At 43.3% G+C, this 22,963-nt stretch overlaps 1 protein-coding gene across 3 annotated transcripts in view; it reads left to right on the forward strand.

Moving 5' to 3' along the window:
- Positions 1 to 13,877, forward strand: part of CARD19 (caspase recruitment domain family member 19) — a 45,913-nt gene extending 32,036 nt beyond the window's left edge. For 2 of the 3 annotated variants that reach the window (XM_034776774.1, XM_034776775.1), the window contains exons 4-6: positions 4,187 to 4,246; positions 6,289 to 6,360; positions 9,374 to 13,877. In XM_034776774.1, the coding sequence (XP_034632665.1) occupies positions 4,187 to 4,246; positions 6,289 to 6,360; positions 9,374 to 9,489 (248 nt within the window). In that variant the 3' untranslated portion in view covers positions 9,490 to 13,877. The remainder of the gene's footprint in view (positions 1 to 4,186; positions 4,247 to 6,288; positions 6,361 to 9,373) is intronic. The other variant, XM_034776776.1, reaches the window with a different exon arrangement.
- Positions 13,878 to 22,963: the final 9,086 nt, after the last annotated feature.

Raw genomic sequence — 22,963 nt, forward strand, 5'->3', positions numbered from 1 at the left:
TTGTGACTTGGATAAAGGAGTGGAGAGTGTGCTTATGAAATATGCAGATGGCACCAAACTGGGAGGGATTGCAAGTACTTTGGAGGACAGGATTAGAATTCAAAACGACCATGACAAATTGGACAATTGGTCTGAAATTAACAAGATAAAATTCAATAAAGGCAAGTGCAAAGTACACCCTTGGAAAGGAAAAATCAAATTCACAGCTACAAAATGGGAAATAACTGGTGAGGTGGTAGCACTGTCGAAAATAATCTGAGGGTATAGTGAACCACAATCTGAATATGAGTCAACAATGTGATGCAGTTGCAAAAAAGCCTAATGTTATTCTGGGGTGTATTAACAGATATGTCCTATGTAAGACTTGGGAGGTAATTGTCCTGCTCTACTCAGCACTGGCGATGCCTCAGCTGGAGTACTGTGTCTGGTTGTCCAGTTCTGGGCACCGCACTTTTGAAAAGATGTGGACAAATTGGAGAATGTCCAAAGGAGAGCAACAAAAATGATAAAAGATTAAGAAAACTTCCCTTCCCCCTGTCTCCAGCCCCCTGCCATGAGCTGCTCAGGGGGCTGGGAGCATCCCCCTGATCCCAGCGCCCTCTGCCCTGACCCCTGCACCCGCCTTGCACCCCAGCCCCCTGCATCCTCCCCATGACCCCATCCCTGATTCCTGCACCCTCCACACATCCCAGCCCCCTCACACCCCATGCCTTTACTCCTGCATCCCCTCACATGCCCCCAGCCCTCTGACCTGACTCCTGCACCCTCCACACATACCCAGCCCCCCCATACCCCATGTCCTGACTCTTGCATCCCCCACATCCCCACACCCACCCTGAGCACCAGGTTGGCAGCAGGCTGAGTGGGGCCAGTGGCTGGGACCCCAGCTGGCAAGGAGCCGGCAGCCAGTACTCCAGACTGGCAGCGGGCTGAGCGGGGCCAGCAGACGGGACCCTGTCTGGCAGGAGCCAGCGGACAGAACCCCAGAAAGGCAGCGGGCTGAGCCGCTCGGCCCACTGCTGGTCTGGGTGCCAGCCCCACTCAGCCCGCCGCCAGTCTGGGGTCCCAGCCCCCAGCCCTGCTCAGCCCGCTGCCAGTCTGAGGTTCTGGCTGCTGGCCTGGGGTTCTGGCTGCCAGCCCCTTGCCAACCAGGGTTCCGGCCACAGGCCCCACTCAGCCCGCTGCCGGCCTAGGTGAACGGAACCCCAGGCTGGCAGCGGGCTGAGCAGGCCGGGGGCTTAAGATCAGCATTTTAATTTAATTTTAAATGAAGCTTGTTAAACATTTTGAAAACCTTGTTTACTTTACATACAACAGTAGTTTAGTTATATTATATACAGACTTATAGAGAGAGACCTTCTAAAAAACGTTAAAATGTATTACCGGCACGCGAAACCTTAAATTACAGTGAATAAATGAAGACTCGGCACACCACTTCTGAAAGGTTGCCGACCCCTGGGTTAGACAAATACCTGTCAGGGATGGTCTAGGTTCCCTTGGTCCTGCCTCAGTGCAGGGGTCTGGACTAGCTGACCTCTCAAGGTCCCTTCCAGCCCTACGACTCGATAACATATAATACAAACACGATTTGGGGTCTGGGGAAATATTTTCTCCAAATTGCCTTTTTAAAGAAAAACTACTGTAAATTTCAAAGTTATTTCACAATTTTAAAAGACAACAAAAATTCTTCCCTTCTCATTAAATATAGAGCTTGAAGATAAATCTCTAGTCGTGTTGCAAGAGTCCCATCGGACACGGGGGAGGAGTGAGATACACGATACTGACTGTTTCTGATGTATTCTGAAGCTTTGAATCAATTCTCATTCTCTGATACTGATTGAAGTTCATTTTTCATTTCTCTTTATACTGATAGAGAACAGAATGATAAAGGGCTAGATCATCCCCCCCCACAGGACTACCCTGATAAGGGGCTGGGAACGTTGCAGGGTCTCTCTCCTAGGGTGCTCCTGGCATTGTCCTTGTGGGTGGTTCTCATGCAGCAGGCAAGCAGGCCATCCCTCAAAACCAGCCGATCAATCATCATAGGTTTTGAGGACTCCATAGAGGCTTTGGAGAAGGGCTTTTTTCTCTTGACCCTCGCCAACCGCTTGGCAGAAAGGTTCAGTGATATCTGTGCAGCCTGAGGCTTCCCACTTCAGTGAGTGCTTCTGTAACGCCACTCAGAGGGATGTCAGAGCACAGGAGAAGACAGCTCCCAAGCTAATGCTGGCTAAGGCAGAACTAACCCGGGCAGGTTTACTACGTTGGATTGGTGTGGTGTGTAGCGAGGGCTCGTGCACCTCCACGACCCGCTTGTGGATCCAGAGCCCGGAGGCGTTTCTGCGGTGGAAGCGGAAATGATGCCAAGGAGGTGCCATTTGCCCCATTCTGCACCACCCTCGGGGGGAAGTCTGCCATGCTTTTGTTCCAACTGCCCAGGGAGCTGGATGGGCTGATTGGACACAAAGGTACCAGAAAAATCACTAAAATAAAAGGTCTCAAATTGCCTGAATGCAATGCAATGCAAATTTGGAATTCGCACAAACTGTAGATTGTTTTTATTTGAAAAATTAACCAGCCTCCCACAACTAAATTCTTCTGACTGAAAACCTCCTTCCACGAATCAGACAGTGTTTCAGTGGAACAATTTTGTAATATGAATTAAACACTAGGAGCAATATTATTCGGTCCTGGTGTTTCCACAGTAAGGGGCCTGCCAGACCTATGCCAGGTTGAGCTCCACATTCTCAGAGGCGTAGGTGTCTCTTGAAGGAGGATCCCCTCCTGCCCAGGGCAGTGGTGCTGGAACTAGGGGTGTTGGTGCTGCTGCACCCCCTGGCTTGAAGTAATAATAACCCAAATGCATGGTTTCCATCATCAGCACCTCCACTATAAAAATTGTTCCAGCAGCCTGGCCCAGGGTAAGAGTTGCAGACTCTGACCTGTCTGGGCTTTGGCAATAACATAGGCCCACTCATTTGCCATCATTTAGGGTAACCAAATGTCCCAGTACTGGGGGACAGTCCCAGGATCCTGGCCAAAACCTACCCAGGGGATTGGCTGCCTGGTTACTATCACTGTGTCCCCTGTTCCATCCTGTCCCCGTTCTTGAGCTAGTGCTGAGCCCAACTGCATTGTTTTCTAGAAATTAGTATGTGGTCAACCATCTATCTAAACCAGTGGACAGGCAGTGTAATAAACCATGATAACACGCGCCGAGCAATGCTAGATATACACACTCTGAGACATGCATGTTTAGTTCCCTGAATGGGGACAGAGGTTGCTTTCACACTATAACAAACTGATAAGCTCGGTCAAATTAAATAAATTACTTCTCCAGCTGCCATTGCTAACAGTGGAAAACTTTGTTGACAGGCTGGATTCCCCTTCTGTTCGATTTTACAGAAAAGTACCAATCTCAGGATCACATCCCATGTGCCAGGTCTGAGCATGCAGAACCCATTGACATCAATGGGAGTTGCATATGTATGTATCTGAAAGCAGAATTCGGTTTCTGATGGCTCTCCGAGTCCATCGCCATGTAGGTTGTTTTCATGGCACAAACACAGTACCATGACTTGGTTGTAGGACAACAAGGAGAACATCGATGGCTATGGGAATAAACCCTTGTTGAAATCCTGATATTTTTGTAGCTATCCGTTTTCATAGTGACTGGTGATTTAAACTTTGTCCCAGGATGAAAGCCTCTCTCTGATGTAATGTATTACCAACCTTCCTCCAACTCTCTGGGCATTCACATATCTGACAGGATAAATGTATAGAACAATCTGACTGTTTGAGGCCTCAGTCTAGCAAGGCTCTTAGTCATAAGCGTGATTTTACACATGTGAGTACTTTCACCGGTTGCCCATCAGGTCCCAGTGGGACTACTGGCATGCTTAAAGTTATGCATGTGATTAAGTGCTTTGCTGGACCAGGACTATAAAACCTCAATGCCTTCCACCTGTGTTGAAATGATGAATTCCCTATTTCTTTAATAAACACAGGCCCTGATTTAACTGCAGCTGTGACATGTCCTTAGGAGGGGTGAAATATTTCACATAAAGATTGGCTATCTCTCTGAAAAGTGGTAATACAGACTTTCCCTCTGTTTTGCATGAATTGATACAGAAGTGTGTTGGCTTGAGCTCAATACTAACTCTTGGTGTGTTGCTTTTATTTCTAGAAACCTCAGCTTCCACAGGGATAGACACAGACAAGGAGAAATATATTCTAACTGACAGGGGTAAATAAAATGCATACAGTACCATTGAACAGAATGATACTTTCAGATGAAGATGCAGTTTATTTTACAACTTAATTTACATTTATGGAACAAATCATTTGTTCTCTTATGCCTTTGTTGTAGCTATTTCAATGCATTTAACTTGTATTAAAGGAAAACCTATTCAGCCTGCAACTGAGAAATCTGGTCTCATAGAAGTCAAGAGATTATAGAGCTTTAGGCAACATTTACATTGGCATTATTTTTAAATTTGGCATATTTTTAACTAGAGTTTAATTTCCCATGCCATTCTAATGCTTTAGCAATAAAGGGTTTTACAACGACTTCTGCTTTTACAGAGGAACCTTGCTAAATCACTTTTGCAGATTAGTGAGTAGACAAAAAGCAACCAAACAAATAAGAGAAAACCAACAGCAATAACGAAAAGCCCCAATAACAATGGTGAACAATATACTTTGTCCATTAAGGGAAAATTGTGTCTCTTCTCTTGCCCCACTCAGTGCTATGTTGGGGTCCTGACAGCAACATAGTCAGAACAAGGAGGGGGGGGAGCTTTTTAGGAAGCTGTGCAAAAAAAAAGGTCAGCGCACCTTTGTGCTCCATCATGCTGAGTAAGGGGCTGTGGATTGGAGACTACTCGTATCCACTAGCCATTTTCCCTAGGCAGCCACACCAAACGATTGCAATGATGAGCCTGAAGTAGCAACTGCAGAATGACTGCACTGCTGGAAAATGTCTACTTCCTGCTCGTCCTGTGTGTGTGGGCAACCCCAGCACGTAGTCCATTTGTTAGGCTAGAACTGGTATTTGCCTCTAAAAGGATAGATGCAGTTTAGGTGTATTCATGATAGCATTTCCCAGTAAATATACGGAAGAAGTTGTGGTAATCTGAGGCCTCCCTACAGAACTCAGCTATTAAACATTGGCCAATTTTTGTCTGGCTGAGTGAAGTGTGGATTAGCAAGGTTCTATCGTACTTCAATATAAGTGTCATATTTCATTTCAGTTGGAAATGTTAAAATGATTTCCAGTCAGGGATTAGAATTAAATATACAAATAGCTTTGCATCTCAGTTGCATTCAGAACCATGAACAGCAACAGAAAACATTTTAAATACTGTATTCATTACTTTGCAGTGCACATCTAAATGCAATCACACACAATACTCTTCCCGGATCATTTTATATAAGTAAGAATATACATCTCTATATTGATAGCTGTCATTTAAATAAATGAGATGTATATCCACTCAGAAATGTGAAAATCTTGGGTGCTAATTACACACAGAATGGGTGATGACTGGCCTTTTTCCTTTTCTTTTTCTTTCTGGCCGTAGTTTATTTCATGAGGTCTGATCCTGCAGTCCTCGCTCAGAGAAAATTTTCAAGAAAGTCAAGGTAACTGAAGTCAGGAGTTTTGAGCATGGACTGAAGGACTGGACCCATAAAGAGCAGTAATTCTTCCTGGTGGAGAGCCGGGAGAAGGGAAGGATGAAGGATACAAAGTATAAAAAAGAAACATTATGAAAAACTACTTATTTGGGGCCACATTTCAATACCGTCACTCTCAGTGAATAGTACCTTACTCTACGAGCAGTTCACTGACATCCGTGCGACGACTCGGGGAGTTAGGGGCTCCTCAGTGTGAGTGAGGGTATCAAAATCTGGCCCTTAGTTTGCCATTTTTGTTTAAAAACAAAAAAAAGGAGGTGTTGTTTTATTTTACACAAACTAGACATTTTTATGTAAATCTAAGATCTTCTTCATGTGCAGTGTAATTAGGCCTCCCATTCTGAGTTCTTATTAGAACAAGAGAGGCTAACAATGTCAGAGTAATTATAATACAAAATACTTACAATAAAGTGATTATATTTTATAGTACAGTAAGCACAGAATATACCTAATTATGATTATGCAAACGTCATGTGAACAATCTTAGCCATGCCTATTAATAATAACTGAGGTTAGTGAATCATCAGATAAACTAAACTTTCACTTTCCTATGCTCTTTTACTAAATTCACTTTTCCTTTTTCGTCCTTAGGTCCCATGTTCTTCCTTGCTTGCTTTAGTGTTGCTGCAGGATTAGCATTGTTCATGTACTGCTGGAACCCAGGTAATCTACTCTGGAATTGTTTTAAAGGGAAATTTTTATTCTCAGTCACCTTAAGGTAAAACACATTTGAGGGGTTCCCTGTATATCTTAAGAACATAAGAACGGCCATACTGGGTCAGACCAAAGGTCCTTCTAGCCCAGTGTTCCGTCTTCCGACAGTGGCCAATGCCAGGGACCCCAGAGGGAATGAACAAAACAGGAAATCATCAAGTGATCCATCCCCTGTCACCCATTCCCAGCTTCTGGCAAACAGAGGCTAGGGACACCATCCCTACCCACCCTGGCTAATAGCCATTGATGGACCTATCCTCCATGAATTTATCTAGTTCTTTTTTGAAATAATATCTTGAATAAAAGCTGCTTCTACACTAGAGCTAATGGAAGATGTCATCATTTGTTAATGAGGTTAGGATGCAACCTGTGCCCCAGAAGTGCCAGGAGATAATTAATAAAAAGCTCACAAATGAGAAGAGTTACTTTTTAAAGATCTGAACCATAGTATTGTGAACTCCCATTGCTACAGCAGACAGAGAGGATTCATGCTTCCAAATTAGAAAACTTATTTAAGTAGTTAATTGAAGTCTAATCAGTGCCTGCACTCTCAGTTACTTAATCACAAGGAGGGAATTCTTTTTTATTTCTGTCTGAACCTTCAGCATATAATCAGTACAAATACCTGACTTATATAGAAAAAATCATTTTTATTGTTGTGATCTGTACCATTTGCATGCAGAGTAGTTTTCCCAGATTTCCTCCCTAATGGCATGCACCTTTTAATGGCTCATGAATAAACACCGGCCGCCCACCCCCTCCACTCTGTACAAGTCCCCGTCAGTAAATTAGTAGATCTGCTTGTTATGAGAATTAAGGACTTGTGCATTGCCCAGGGCCCTGTTCTTCAGCCCTTACTCAAGATGACTAATGCTAATGTGAGTAATCCATTGGCTTCAAGTGGTGTGAATGAGTACTACACAGCATGGGAAGGGTTGGAGAACTGGGCCCCCATTTGATAGCTGATTTAATCTTTTTTCCCTGCAATATAAAAGACTCCCAACAATATGACATCTAAAGAAATAGGTATTGGGGCACATTAATATTTGACAAGGTTCTCTTTAAAGTATGTTGAAAAATCAATTGTAAATAAGGTATATATAAATATTTGTCAATTTGTGACCTAATACAACACCCATCACCTGGTATCTAAGCACCTAACTATCAGAAAATAAATACTGGCAGATTCTCCTGACACTGGAGCTCTGCTCCATGCAGGGATATATGTGTGTGGGTGCTGGCAGGAGGTGAAATTAAGAGGCTGGTAACAATGCCCTGATTCTGAGGGCCCACCCCAACACCACTTAGAGCTGTTGCCTTAATGGACCCTATGCCAGTGGAGGATTGATGTGATGGATCTGAGACTGGATTATGGCCTCTTTCTGCCACCTGAGTGGGGCTAAGGGTCCATGACATGGTGTGTGAATCCCACCCTTAGAGTATTTCAACTTTATTCAGAGTGGTAGCCGTGTTAGTCTGTATCAGCAAAAACAACAAGGAGTCTTTGTGGCACCTTAGAGACTAAAAAAATTATTTGGGCATAAGCTTTCGTGGGCTAAAACACACTTCATCAGATGCATGGAGTGGAACATACAGTTGGGAAGTATAAATACGCAGCATATGAAAAGAAGTGGGTTTTAGCCCACAGAAACTTATGCCCAAATAAATTTGTTAGTCTCTAGGGTGCCACAAGGACTCCTCGTTGTTTCAACTTTATTTGCTTCTTCTGAGGAAGATACTGCTTGGGCCATAATGATCTTGGCAAATTGAGTCATAACTTGAGCTTTGTGTATTTACCATGAGGATGTTCATCTTTTTCTTTTGGAGGAAATTCTTTGTTTTTTTGCCTAACGCTGCTCATTACAGTGGGCAAATGCTGGTTGCCTGCCACAGCACCAGAGTGCACATATAACAATTTGAATATGAGTCATCAATGTGATTCAGTTGCAAAGAAGCCTGCTATCATTCTGGGACATATTAAGAGGAGTGCCGGATGTAAGCAACAGAAGGTAATTGTCCCACTCTGCTCAGCACTGGGGAGGCCTCAGCTGAAGTATTGTGTTTAATTCTGGGTCCCACGCTAGGAAACATGGTGGACATATTGGAGAGAGTCCAGAGGAGAGCAACAAAAATGAGAAAAGGTTTAGCAAACCCGACCTATGAGGAAAGGTTAAAAAAACTGGACATGTTTAGTCTTGAGAAAAGAAGACTGAGGTGGGGACTTGATAACAGTCTTCCAGTATGTTAAGAGCTGTTATAAAGAGGACTGTGACCAATTGTTCTCCATGTCCACTGAAGGTAGGACAAAAAGTAATGGGCTTAATCAGCAGCAAAGGAGATTGAGGTCAGATATTAGGAAAAACTTGCTAACTAAAAGGGTAGTTCAGCTCTGGAACAGTCTTCCGAGGGAGGTTGTAAAATCCCCATCATTGGAGGTTTTTAAGAACAGTTTGTTTTTTGGACGAACACCTGTCAGGGATGGACTAGGTTTACTTGGTCCTGCCTCAGTGCAGGGGATTGGATCTGAACACCTTTCAAGGTCCCTTCCAGCCCTAGATTTCTATGATTCTGCTTCCTTGAATCCCTCCCGTTCTAGCTTCAGTTGAACATAGTGTTTATTCCTTCCCCAGAGCTCTAGTGCTGTTGACAAACACCAGCTCATGGACAACTTAAGCCAAAGAAATCATTTGGATAAATATTGAACGTGTGTCAAAAGTGATCCATAGATTTTTTTTTTTAACTTGAGATTCTGAACTACTCCCTGTTAAATTGCTTTTGCAAATCAAAGGTCCCTTAGGTAGGCTTTTCAGTTCAGTTAATTTACAAAGTATTCAAAGGAACAACTTTCTCCCGGAAGAATTTTTGTAAAGAAACTTTGCAAAACACTGTTTATTAAAACTGTACTTATCAATTGATTAGTTCACTTTCTTTTTTCACTCCTACCTTTTTGTTTTTGTTTTAGATCCAAAAGTTATAGGAGGAGCCAAGAAAATATTGGGATTTTCTCCTATTATCATAGGAAGACATGTTAGAAATATTTGTATGGTATACATGGAAGATACATCAAGGAAAAATTAAGGAAAAGCTGCTTCTTCAGTCTTCTGTACAGTATACCTGCCAATGGAAAAACAAATATATATACACACACTATATATTATACCAAAGATTTAGTTAACGGCTTTAGCAGTAAATATGCTGCTTCAAGGTGCTTTCAAATGGTCAACTCTATATGAACTTGTGGAAATGGATCATTTATTTTTGTAAATGCTTCTTTTAAAATATTTATCATTTGGGTATGAATGTTTTTAATACACACCTTAAAAGGATATCCTAAGCAATTATAGCTCTTAAGCCGTATTTGTGTTTTATACTGGTGTAGAGGAACACAGCCGTTTAAAGGATGTAATTCTCTCTCTTTTTACTGGTTCATTTAAGAATGACACTTAAAAAACCCAAAGCCTTACTAAGAAATGGACCTGATCTTTTTGTCAGGATTGTTCATTCCCATCTGTATTCTTTATACTACATGAGTATAGGGGCACTGTCCCTACAATCCTCATCACTAGCTGGTTCAGTTTGTGTGTATTCAAAACCTTGCGAGGTTTCCTGACTGCCATGCTCTGGAAACTCTCTGTTATCATTGTTCTAATAGATTGAGCAAGGGTAGGCTTCAAACAATGACCCTTTGACTCTGTGGGATGGCAGAACTATCAAGCTTTGGAAGCTACCAAGTAGGTTTTTCAGATTTACATAGTTTTTTCCTTTCCAGGGAAGTTTGTTTAGTTTTGGTATAGCCAGGAAACTGAAGTAGTCCAGCATATTTGACAGGGACTTCAGAAATAATAATCAAAGCTGCATGATGTGTTTTTGTTTCTGGCTGAAAATATGTATTTTAACATGAAGTACTGTAAGATTTTCTAAGGTGGCTTGATCACACATTATATTGTTTCTTCTGTGGGTAAAATCCTGAAAAACTTGCGAAAGTCTTTCTTAACACATCAAGAGTTGGTGTCAGGCTAAAGCATGTGTGGGAAGTTCAGGGAGACAGGACTGAAAATAAGATTTGAGGGGGAGGTTGTTTCTTTGTTTGTTTTGCATTTTGGGCCCAATCTTGCTCTCATTGATGTCAGTAGGAGTCTTCTTTTCTCCTGCTCCTTCTCCTTGCCTGGGGTCTTTCTGTTCCTGAACCTGGCTACAAGTAGTGACGTTCACAATGGGTGGGTTCTCTTATGACCTACTCCAGAGTACAAAAGAAACTGGGGAGATCCTTCCCCAAACTGCTTGGTAGGGCAATCTCTTCACTGGCCCCACCTTCACGGGAATGTTTTGCCCATCAATTTTAACTTAACAGCCATTCCTTGATATTCCTTTGTATCCCCATGGACCCAGTTAATCATAGTATCAGGTATTGGCTTTGTGGGTTTATGATTCTAGAGTCTTTCAAGGTTCACTCTCAAGTACCCCAGTCTTAGGACTTGTCTACACAGGAAAGTTATACCAATATAAGCTAAGGTGTGGATTTAAATCACTATAGTTATGCCAGTATAACTTCCTGGGTGGAATAACAGTGGGATTTGGGGGTTTATGTCACGTTAGAAAGGGATGAAGCTAAACCAAAGTTTTTTTTAAAAAGCCTCTCATTCTGGAATAAGAGTCTCCCCAGGGGGAATTGTACTGGTATAACTATGGCGGTTTAACTATACTGGTATAATTATACCAATATAATTGGTAAAAGGTCCTGTGTAGACAAGCCCCTTATTGTGAAATTTCCCACCCCCGGAGAACAGGTTTCTAGTACTACACCTGGACTATGGTTGCATCTTAGGGCAAAACCTATATGCACGTCCTGTTTCACCACATTTATAGCAGTCTCTCCCCAGTCACATCTTTCTGAAAAATGGGACAAGTCTCAGAACCCTCTGCCCTTATGGCCACCCATATGATAGGGCCCATTCTTTTCAATGTGGTAATATAAGGTTCTGTATTGTCTCCTGGCATCAGGTGTGTCATCTCAGGGCCTTTCCACACTGGAATCTGATAGGAGTCCATCTCTTTAAGAGCCTAGACATTGCAGCCCTTTCTTCACGTGGCTGGGCCCTCCCTGTTCTGTTGATCTTCCTGAAGTCTCTGGAACTCGTCAGCCTGTGGAGTGTCATCTGTCTGCTGCCTCCCTTCTGTCTCAGCCCACTGAACAGCGAGCCACTTTAGTATTGTCCTCACTTGGTCAGGTGGGCCACCGAACAATCTTGTCTCTGGTTTAGCAGCTGCCCCTAAAGGACTCAGGGCTTATACTTCATCCCACTCCTTAACTTCTGGTCTGTACCTAAGGGTGGATAGACAGGATCCGTGCTCTAGCTGCTCCAGCACTCCCAGCAAGCATCTCTTCTGACATCTTGATGGGTAGATGTCCCCACCACGGCCCAAAGAGTAGTAAGAAGTTGTACAAAGGTCCTTTCACTGGGCTGTTTAGTTTTTGACTGTAATCGCCAATGCTTTGATTTATACTTTTCCCTTATCTAACCCAAAGTGGTCTTTTTCCCATTTAGAACCTAAGTGACATCCCATGCATGACCCCCTATGGCAAAGAGCCTGGATGAGTGGGTTGGCTTATATAACACTAGAGCTCCAGTCAATCAGCTTGGGAGGGGAAAAAGGCTGGAGCAGCAATAACCAACTAACTAACAGTCAAAACACATCCCAGGGGTTGTCAATATTAACAGTTCGATTAGGCAGGTATTAGTTAGCACCTACTGGTTAGTTCTAACCCCCCTCCCTCCCGACCCACCTCCTTACTGACTGGCTGATCTCCTCTTCCTACCATTTGAACAGTTTCCTTTGGCCTTACTGGGCTCACTTGGTGCAGTCCTTAGTGTCCTCTTGTAAACAATACCTGGTTCTCTGGTGTGTGGGTATTTGGGCTGTAATCTCCCAAACCTATAAACTAAACCCTGAAGGAAGAGGGGGAAAAAGCCACCCAACAGAAACCTGGCAGCCTCTTCAGGTATTTGACTATCCAGTCACATACACCAGTCAACATTCATGGGCCCTGCGTGCCTATCAATTAATGGCTATGGCCCTGATCCAGCAAGGGCTGTAAGCATGGGCCTAGCCTTAAGCATGTGAGTAGTTCCATTGATGCCAGTGAGACTACTCATGTGTTTAAGTGCCTTCCTGAGTTGGGGCTTTTACCAGAAAATCTGCAATTTTTTCCCAGTGTCTGAGTTTCAGAGCACCCTAAGAAGGTAGTAATGACAGGATAGTTTATACCTAAGAATTCATCGGACTCTTCTGTCTGATCATCTTACTCCAAAGAGAACAACCTGCATTATCCTCTTAGAAACAACTGATCTTGTAATACATTGTTTCCTTCCGAGACAAATTTCACGAGAGGCAATAGCAGGCCTGGGGAGGAGAGGGAGACACAGAACCAGATTTCTGAATAACAGATCCGTTTTGGCACCAATTTGTGACCAATTGAGGAAGGGCTGAAATAGGGCCCAAAGGGGTCCCATTTCTCCCCCTACTGATGTCAGTGGGGGGGTTTCCATTGCAGTGGATGGGAGCAGAAGCCAGCCATAACTAGACAGCATTGTTTGTCTATTACATTTCGAAAACTCTGTGTTTTCAGTGGTGTAACTATGTTAACTTCACCAGAGGAGCTCCTCATTTACATACACATACAGCAAGGTCAGGAGTGGGTCACAGGACTATTTAAATATATAACATAAGATGGACATGAATAAAGATTCGGTGTAAATGAAATAACATCATTTGTCTTTCCCCAGCAGAGCAATATGTTTAGATGTTTTTTTCTTCCGTCGGCCCCATCATCTCTCATGTCTATTTCGATCTAATAGCCACAAGGTCAGGGAATCTTATTATAGGAAAAACTGTGACAGTGCTTGCAGCATTTCCTGTAGAATTGCCATGATAATCTCATCAGTGAGCACAACCCACAGCTCTGCTGCCAGAGTTGCACACTGATCCAGCATTGTGCCTACCTCCAAGTTGGAAAGTGCTTTAATTATATTCTGTTCTTCCTGTGTCTTGCCCTGTAGTTAACGTCAGAGTGATTTTTTTTTTCCCCAGCACACCATCTCTAATTTATAACTTCAACAACCAAATGTGACTCTCCATGTGCTGCTTAAATCCAGCAGTGGCTCCTCTCTAAGGAAACTGAAATAAAACGCTTCTGAAATGTAAAAGGGTTTTAAATCTTCTTGCCAAAACTGTATTGGAAACCTCATTAGAGTGAGATGATTTCTGTTTATAGCAAAAGCACTGTACAAAACAGAGTCCTCTCAGACAGCCACATCTCATTTTAATGCAAATACAGCAGCCTTGTTACTAGTAAGCAGCATTTCTGTGTCTAGATCAGGGGTAGGTAACCTATGGCACGCCTGCCGAAGGCGGCACGTGAGCTGATTTTCAGTGGCACTCACACTGCCCGGGTCCTGGCTACTGGGGCTCTGCATTTTAATTTAATTTTAAATGAAGCTTCTTAAACATTTTAAAAACCTTATTTACTTTACATACAACAACAGTTTAGTTATATATTATAGACTTATAGAAAGAGACCTTCTAAAACTGTTAAAATGTATTATTGGCACGCGAAACCTTAAATTAGAGTGAATAAATGAAGACTCGGCACAGCACTTCTGAAAGGTTGCCGACCCCTGGTCTAGATTATCCAACCTAGTGTTCCCTGGACAAAAAACATTAAATTGTGATTTGTTATGAGTTATTGTTGAAATCCTACAGAAAGAATTAGCGTCTCACTTTGAAGGCCAGATTCTGCCACACTGGTAGTGTGCTCTACCAGCAATCCCACTGAAATGCCCATGGAGTACTCAATGTAAGCGTGGCCGAATCTGCTCCTGATAGGGGATAGGGTCTGGAACCTCAAAGCTATTTAGGTGCCATTGAAATCAGTGGGAGGTAGGTGTCTAAATAGCTTTGTGGATTTGGGCCTGCGTTCTTTAAAGAAAATGGCTTTGATCATCCTTTGCAATCCTGAGGGACTGGCATATTTACTAATGGCTAAGGTTGTATTCTTTCCCTTTTTGAGATCTACTGAGATGAGGTTTCCTTTCACAAATAAAATCTCCTGGGAAGGACAGCCATTAGATTCCCAGCTACTAGGTCTGGAGAGAGTACACATGAACCCTGGAGCAGGATTTGACTGTAAATCTTAACACACAAGGTAAATTTTTTCTTATGCTTCTGTTTTCAAGACAAACTTATTTTTGGTCCAATATGGTCAGTTGAAGAACCCCAAGAGTAAATAAGAGAAAACTACTTGTTCTTTGTCTGCTGTTTCTTGCATTACTTGTAAATGGAAACTGATGGTTACTTTGTATGGATATATGTAATTTTTACCCAGTGCATTGCACAATTACTATATGCAGTGTTGTTGTAGCCGGGTTGTAGAGAGAGAAGGTGGCTGAGGTAATATCTTTTATTGAACCAACTTCTGTTGGAAGTTTGTCTCTTTCACCAACAGGTGTAGGTCCAATGAAAGTTATTACCTCACCCACCTTGTCTCTCTTGCACAATTACTGTACTAGGTTTTCTCCCACCACCACCACCACCCCACCTTCTCCCACCATAAAGAAGGTTTGAGGAAACAGCGACAGCACTAGATTTCTTGTAGTTCTCTCAGTCTGGAACAGAAGGTTTCACATAATTTTGTAACCTTATAGGGATGGAGTCCTTTTCTTAAAAAGTTCTTCATTCAGGAATGGATACCAAGCGTTAGCTCACTTCTTGTGCAATGTGTTTGTCGGTTTTCCTGCCATAGGAAGTGGATAGGCTAGCCCTTTGGAAGTCATGAATTCTGTGGAGTCCTTCCACAGAAGGGAAATTTAGGTTGGATATTAGGAAAAACTTTCCAACTATAACTTTCAAACAGGAAGGATAGTTAAGTACTGAAATAGATTAATAGTAGAGGTGTGGAATCCCCATAATTGGAGGTTCTTAAGAACTGGTTAGACAAACACCTATAAGGGATGATCTATGTATTCTTAATCCTGCCTCAGTGTGGAGTGATGCACTAGATCTGTGATTCTCAAATGTATTTGATTGCGCCTCCATTCTTTGTGTCTGTAGTGTATGCCCCCCCTACGGGGTGCTTGGCCAGCAGTCGCCACTCTCCTGCAGCCCAGCTCCAAAGGCAGAGCAAAGAGCAGCGGCTGCTGGCCGGACTCCCAGCTCTGAAGGCAGTGCTGCCGCCAGCAGCAGAGAAGTAAGGGTGGCATGGGATGGTACTGCCACCCTTACTTCTGTGCTGCTTCTGCTGACAGCGCTACCCTCAGCAGCCACCACTCTCCTGCCACCCAGCTCTAAATGGGCACAGTACGTTTTTTTTTCCTCTAAAGCATCTCATGCTCCCCAGAATACATTCCACCCCCGCCCACAGGAGTGCACCCCCCAGTTTGAGAACTTCTCGACCAGATGACCTCTTGAGCCCTACATTTCTATAATTCTATTAGTATTGTTTTACTTGACATCAATAAAGTTATGTTTTGGATCACTCCATCTATTTGGAGAGCACCAAATCCCCCTTCAAACCCAGAATAAACAGCCTGCCATTAATGACTCAAACTGACATATTTAGGCCCTATTCCTGCAAGGATCTGCACATGTGCTTAACATTCTGCATCAGGGGGGTAGTCCCACCTGTGTAAATGTAAGCAGTGGTTAAGTGCTCGCTGGAGCAAAGCTTACTTTCTACATTATAGTGGGTTACTACACTGTGAAAATTGTTCCCGTGTGTCGGCTAAAGATTGATTATAGCTCAGTCATATTTTCAGCATCCTCCAACCTACTCAAAGTAAACGGACTATGCACAGGACTGTTTAGAGAGGGAAGAAATCTGCTGTCCCTTCATGCCTGAAGCCTTAGCCTCATGTTACAGTAGCATTATGGAATGGAGGGACATTGCCCAGCAAATTAAATCACTGATTTAGTGGTGGCACAATACCCCCCTTCGAAACAAACAAACAAACTCTCTGCATTGTCATGGTCGTAGCCGCCTTGCAGAGCACAACTTTGCAGCATATTGGAGACTCTGTACCTGGTGTACGGATTGCCTGCATCTTGTCTCTGCGAAACGACATTTTTTCTGTTGCTTTTACATTTGTGTGGGTGTAGCCAATGGGAAGTAAGGCAGGTTTGCCTCCCAAAGTGCCTGCAGTCCCATCCAAATGATTGCTGACACTCTGGGGAACTTCTTTTTTCCTCTGGTTTCTGTCATGAATGGGCTATTTGATTTAGATCAAAACTGAACTGTCTCCAGTTGCCTCAGTCGTGATGTCAAACATACCCAGATTCAAGGAAAAGAGGTGGGCAATAGCCTGATCTTTAATCCTCTACAATAAAGCAAGGGAGCAGACTGCATGTAAATAGTTAAACCAGGCCGACTGGGCCATCTGTATCCAAAGGGAATGGAAAACAAACTGACACATCCCACAGTAGGTTTGCACAACTCCATTCGAAGGGAATCACTGCACTATTTAAAGCGTGACTTGTCTGCAAGCGAGAACTATATTAAAGTGATTATTCACTCAGGAACGTACTCGGTTACCTTACAGTTTTAGCTGGGCTTCTCAAAGCCAAGTAGGAGATTTGGCTACTCAAGTCCCATTGAAAAGTTCAACTTTTGTGTCATTTTTGTAGTACTGTATGTAAATATCACTCGTGGCTTTGTTTTGGAGTTTCGTGTACAGTAATAGCAAAATAATCATAAAATATTAATAAGGAATCTTGCAATCTTAATTTTTTCAATTGGGGAATTGTATATACAGCCATTAGTCCAGGAAATTCATGGCATTCTTGAAAAGTCTGGCCAGTGTTACTGTTCCACTAAGAAATGCAAGCTAGCTAATATACTGCATGGGTTCGATATTTTATAGTCAAATATCCTTGTTCATATCTTCGGGTGATAACGTTTATAATATATATGTCATGTGAGCGAAAGGAAAGTTGTTATAAAGTAAAAACATTAAACAAAGTTGTTAATTCAAATTAAATTTTAAGAATTTAAAGAATCAATGTGTTGGAAGGACTATACTGTTGTGTTTTTTCATGTATTTTATGCTTTGCATTGAAGTCAAGAAGTGCCCTATAATGTGTTATGTTGCCCCCTAGTGGCTGCTGCCTCCAGGGGCTATACCAGGGATCCGCAACCTTTGGCATGTGGCCCATCAGAGAAATCCACTGGCAGGCTGGGACGGTTTGTTTACCTGCAGCATCCGCGGGCTCGGCCAATTGCAGCTCCCACTGGCCGCGGTTCGCTGTTCCAGGCCAATGGGGGCTGCAGGAAGCGGTGGCCAGCACATCCCTCAGCCCACGCCGCTTCCCGCAATCCCCAATGGCCTGGAAGGGTGAACCGCGGCCAGTGGGAGCTGCGATTGGCCGAACCTGCGGACGCTGCAGGTAAACAAACCATCCCAGCCTGCCAGTGGATTTCTCTGATGGGCCACATGCCAAAGGTTGCCAATCCCTGGGCTATACTATACTACACAAGGGTGAATGTTTTGAGTGGGACAACTGGTTATCACAAGTTATTTTAATGTCATCATTTCTGTTTCTGATGTATTTACAGTATTCCTTGTTAATCTGTTCACCAGTCTTAAATTAAACTTGAAATACTGGTTCATAAGAGGGTCTTTGGTAGAGACTGCCTTTGCACGTGTTTGTTGACTGTTTCATTTTAAACCCCTTCACCCAGACTTAGAGTAAGATAAAACCTGAAGGATCAGGTCTGAAAAACTCTTCCTGATGTAAAATAACTTCCTTAAAATAATGGCCTCAGGATTTGATTTAAACCTGCCACAAAGAGTTTCAGAGCAAGGTACAAGTGCAATGTGTGACCTGCCCCAACCTTTCACATATAGCTCTGAGGGGTGAACTGTCCCACGCATTTTAATGGGGTGTTAAAGGATCCACTGTTCTGTCAGGTCCCACCAACACCACTCAGCAGAAGAGTGCCACTGGGGTAAGTAAAATGGGGGTGGGGGTGAAGGAAAGAGGAGACCCCTGCTGCTTCCCCTAGAGAAAGAAAAGAAGGCCCCACACTACTGTGCCTGCTTCTCTGGATGGAAGGGTGGGGGAGGAGCATTCCTGCTACCCCAAGTGAGGGGAGGGGCCACAGTGGAGGACTGGAGCCATGGTATGGAACCCTCGTATGTTCCTGTGTGTCTGTGTCCCCAGATTACCTTAATCCTGCCCTAATAGCCAGAGCTATCAGTGCCGTGCTTTCGCTATCTCTAATAATCACCTGTGTTGCAGGTGTGTCATTTCGTATACGTGCCAGCTGCTGAAATATAACTGTTTCGATAAAGTATGTATGAAAGTACCATGACCGCAGGAGCTTTGCTTTTGCAGTGTGCTCCGAGGGACCCTGTTTGCAAACATTAAGCAGGAGCTAACTGCTTAAAGATATTTCCTTGTTTTCCAAGCCATGCCCTGATCCCTGCTATTTTCCATCCCCTTTGGCGCCCTCCCTTTGTGAGCTGACCATCTTTCCACCCAGTGGGGTTTAAGGGATCTTCCAGAATGAATGAGCCTGCATGGTTGGAATGTTTGGAACATTAATTACGTAAATCAGCTCAAAGCTATCTGAAAAATTGCAAGTTGGAAGGGAGGTCAGCTAGGAACTGGCAAACTCTTCCCTTGACCAACCTGATTGGTCCTGTTTGATCTCAGTGAGGCTGCACAGGTTTAAATGAATTCAGATTTGGTCCCACCACTTCACGTAACACTAGCCTGAGAAGTTTCGACCAATGCTAGGTGGGCATTTAGCATTAAGTTTTACCCACTGTACAAGAAAACAACATTTGAAAAAGGCAGTCTGCACATTTTGTTTTCATTAAATGAATGGGGGAGAAAAATACATTGAGGGCCATCTTTTCTAAAGGGTCTAACCCAAGCTCTAAATTCATGGGTCCAATTATGCATAGGCAGCCTCTGTTCACTACCCCCCCTCCTATCCCACACACTACACTTTAGATAAGCAGTCTTTGTATGTGATAATTGTGTTGCTAGGTGAGCTATCTACTGGCTGCTGCATTCATAAGTTGTTTACCTGTGAACATGGGCCAGCTGTAAATTTAGAGGCCATTAAAAAAAACCCTTTCAATGTGTCTTTCCATTGTTAAGTGAAAAATAATCAAGGAAGTGTCTTCTAATGGTTAGAGCATGGGACAAGGGTCAATGAGTTCTAGGTGCCATCTTCATTTCTTTCACTAACTCACTCATTCAATTTTCAAACGTTCCTAAGTCTCATTGGTTCCTAAAGACCTAGATGATTTTGAAAATTTTATGCAGAAGTGCTTTGTGCCTCAGTTTCCCCATCTATGAAATGAAGTCAGCATTGTCTACCTGACAGGGAGGGTTGTACGGCTTGCTTGCTTGTAAAGTGTTTTGAAATGCTGGATGAAAGGTGGTGTTGTTAATTGTTAGTGGTTCAGGGCAGCACACCCAGAGAGAAACTTTCAACCACCGTGTTTCTTACTAAACAGGCGTACTGTTTTCATTGTCATTCTATAATGTTGTACATCCTCTGTCCTACCCCACCCCCGGGGGCTTCTTTGGCTGCCATGTTAGAACCAAGGCTTCTCCCTTTCATGTCCCTAGAAGTAGTTCCCTTTTGAGAGGGAGAGGATGGCGGGGATGTGCCACTTCGCAGAGTGAGAAAGCGCCTATATTAATGCTGATAGACACACTGTACATGTCTAAGATACTTGGCAAATATAGCACAGGAATCTGGCATAGAGTCTAGTAGGGAGGGAAAAGGAGCAATGCTGAGCTACTTCTTGATGGAGGGTGCCAAGATTTTCAAGGATCTGGACGTGGGAGGACAATAGAGCTGCATCTCAAAGACAAAGCCTATTAAAGCAGCACCAGCACTGAAAGGCAAAAAGTCAGTCAGTTTCATTCTTCCCCAGAAGAAATCAGTAGTGCCACCAGGCCTACACTGACTCTAAAAACATCTGACGAGCCATCTGCAATCTCTGATTGGTAAGTGTTTGGCCAAAGAAGAAAGACTGAACAATATGAGGGCGTTTGTGTCAAGCTGTAACATAGATGGGGGAAAGACAGCTGGCGTGAGTAGAGAGGGGTTTTGGGGGAAGATGCCTTATACTAATGGAGGTATAGAAGATGTAGTGAAGGGAATAACTTCATATAATACACATAGTTCGGTCTTTAAGGCCACCTCAAATTTTTCTGCAATCTTGATTAAAGAAAGGTACTGCCTCATTTCCCAGCTGTTTTCTCTTCCATGATCATTCTTCCAGGTGGCTACAAAATGGTATGTGTCTGCATTTTTTTTAACTTGCCAGTGTAGGTAGCAAAATGTAAGCTAGTAAGAAAACACGCTACTGTTATCAGGACAGATCCTCAGCTGGTTCAAATCAGTGTCACTCTTTGAATTCAATATGCCAATTTACTCCAGCTGCGGATCTGCCCTTCATCTGAAAAAGAGACATATATCCTGAACCACCCAATCAATCTGTTTTGGAAGAAGAACACTGCAAGCTGTGTATGTGAGAAAGGGCTTCCTTAGATTTTGATTTTGCAATATCTTTAATTAACATTATGTCTAGCAAAACTCATTCTAGAATATGCCTTTGAGGCTCGTCTCTTTGATAGCTGTTACCCGTGGAAGTCAGGTGCGATCAGAGTAGGAAAATGTAATGCACGGCAGTCTAGAGCTTGGCATAGCTGCTTAGTAAGTAGAAATAAATAATCGTCAAGCTGCACACGGTAGACATTGATGACTGGTAGTCTTCACTGAGACTGTACTTTGGCTGTGACTGTTCACTCAGGCCTAGATCCTCAAAGGAATTTAAACCCCTAACTGCCATGGAAAGCAATGAGAGTGAGGGGCCTAAATACATTTGAAGATCTGGACCTTATGGGATTGTATGGTGCATTTCATGCATTGATCTCAGTGCTTTACAAACTGTGACTGGAAATAAAGGATAGGAAAACGCGTCACAGTTAGAGACTCAAGGTGTTTAATTTAGCTCAATCTAGTTAATTTAACAAAGAGAAGGTTAAGGGGCCACTTGATCACAGTCCATGGCTATGTCTACCCTAGGAGCTAGGGGTGTGACTCCCAGTCCATGTACAAAATACGCAAGCGGGATGAGAATTAGTGAGGGTAAATAGTAGTGTAGCCTCGGGAGTGTGGGCAGTGGCAGGGGAGGCACAGCTAATCCGTGCCTTTGCAGCCGCTACTCATGCTACTGCAGCTCTGTTGCTGTTTATATTCGCACCAGCTCTCATCCAGCTAGCGTGAGTGTGTGTACATGACTGGGAGTCACACCCCTAGCTCTTGGTGTAGACGTAGCCAAGGGCACCTACCTGGGTGCAAAAAATGTACAATGGGCCCGTCAGTCTAGCAGAGAAAGGTCTAACGAGATCTAATGGCTGGATATTGAAGCTAGACAAATTCAAACAGGAAATAAGGTGCTAATTTTTAGCCGTGAGGGGAATTAACCATTGAAACAACTTCCCAAGGGCTGTGGTGCATTCTCCATCTCTGGCAATTTTTAATCAAGTTTGGGATGTTTTTTTAAAAGATCTGCTGTATTTGAACAGGACTCCAGTCCGGGAAGGCCTCCAGGCGGTCACTAGATGAACACAGCACTCCCTTCTGGCTTTATAACCTATTACATTAATTTAGCAGTCTGAGTTTCAGAGCATCAGCAAAAACCCAGAGGAAATAATCAGCCTCTATAGGTATTCACTGAGTACAATGCTGCCCCACCGTATATGGAGAACTGGGATTTAGGGCCCCATCCAATTCTCACTGAGATGGGGGGGGCAGCAAAACACATTAGGGTGTCATTTGGGGTCAGGGAAAGAGGGTCCGAGAGAAACAGAGTGGGAAATGTCTGCTCTGCCCAGAAAAGAAATCTTGACTTCTGGCATGTGAGGCATTTGCCTTGGCTAGGCCTAAACCAGATGAAATGATGGCTGAGGCCCCAAGTCCTACAGATAAATTGGGGTTTATTTTGTATTTATTTATCCAAAGAACATGTGTAGGTTGCTGCAAACGTTGTCCTTTATTCTAACTATGCTACAGTACCTTGCGCAACTCAGATTTGTGGGGCGGGAGTCTCGAGAGAGGCTAGCTGGGGTTCACATTATGATAATCATCGTGGAAAACACACCCTCTTGTGTTAGAACAGCTGTGTCAATAGACCTGGGGCTCTGCTGCTGCACAAACCCTAGCTCCTTGTGTTTTCGAAGATTATCAGTGACACCTAGTGGCTGTTTTGTATCCATCCATCCTCAATATATATATATCATGTGCCAGCAATGCCCCTCTGCCATGTACATTGGCCAAACCGGACAGTCTCTACGCAAAAGAATTAATGGACACAAATCTGACATCAGGAATCATAATACTCAAAAACCAGTGGGAAAACACTTTAACCTGTCTGGTCATTCAATGACAGACCTGCGGGTGGCTATATTACAACAGAAAAACTTCAAAAACAGACTCCAACGAGAGACTGCTGAGCTGGAATTGATATGC

The sequence above is a fragment of the Trachemys scripta genome, chromosome 7, assembly GCF_013100865.1.
Source record: "Trachemys scripta elegans isolate TJP31775 chromosome 7, CAS_Tse_1.0, whole genome shotgun sequence".
In the NCBI taxonomy this organism is placed as follows: Eukaryota; Metazoa; Chordata; order Testudines; family Emydidae; genus Trachemys; species Trachemys scripta.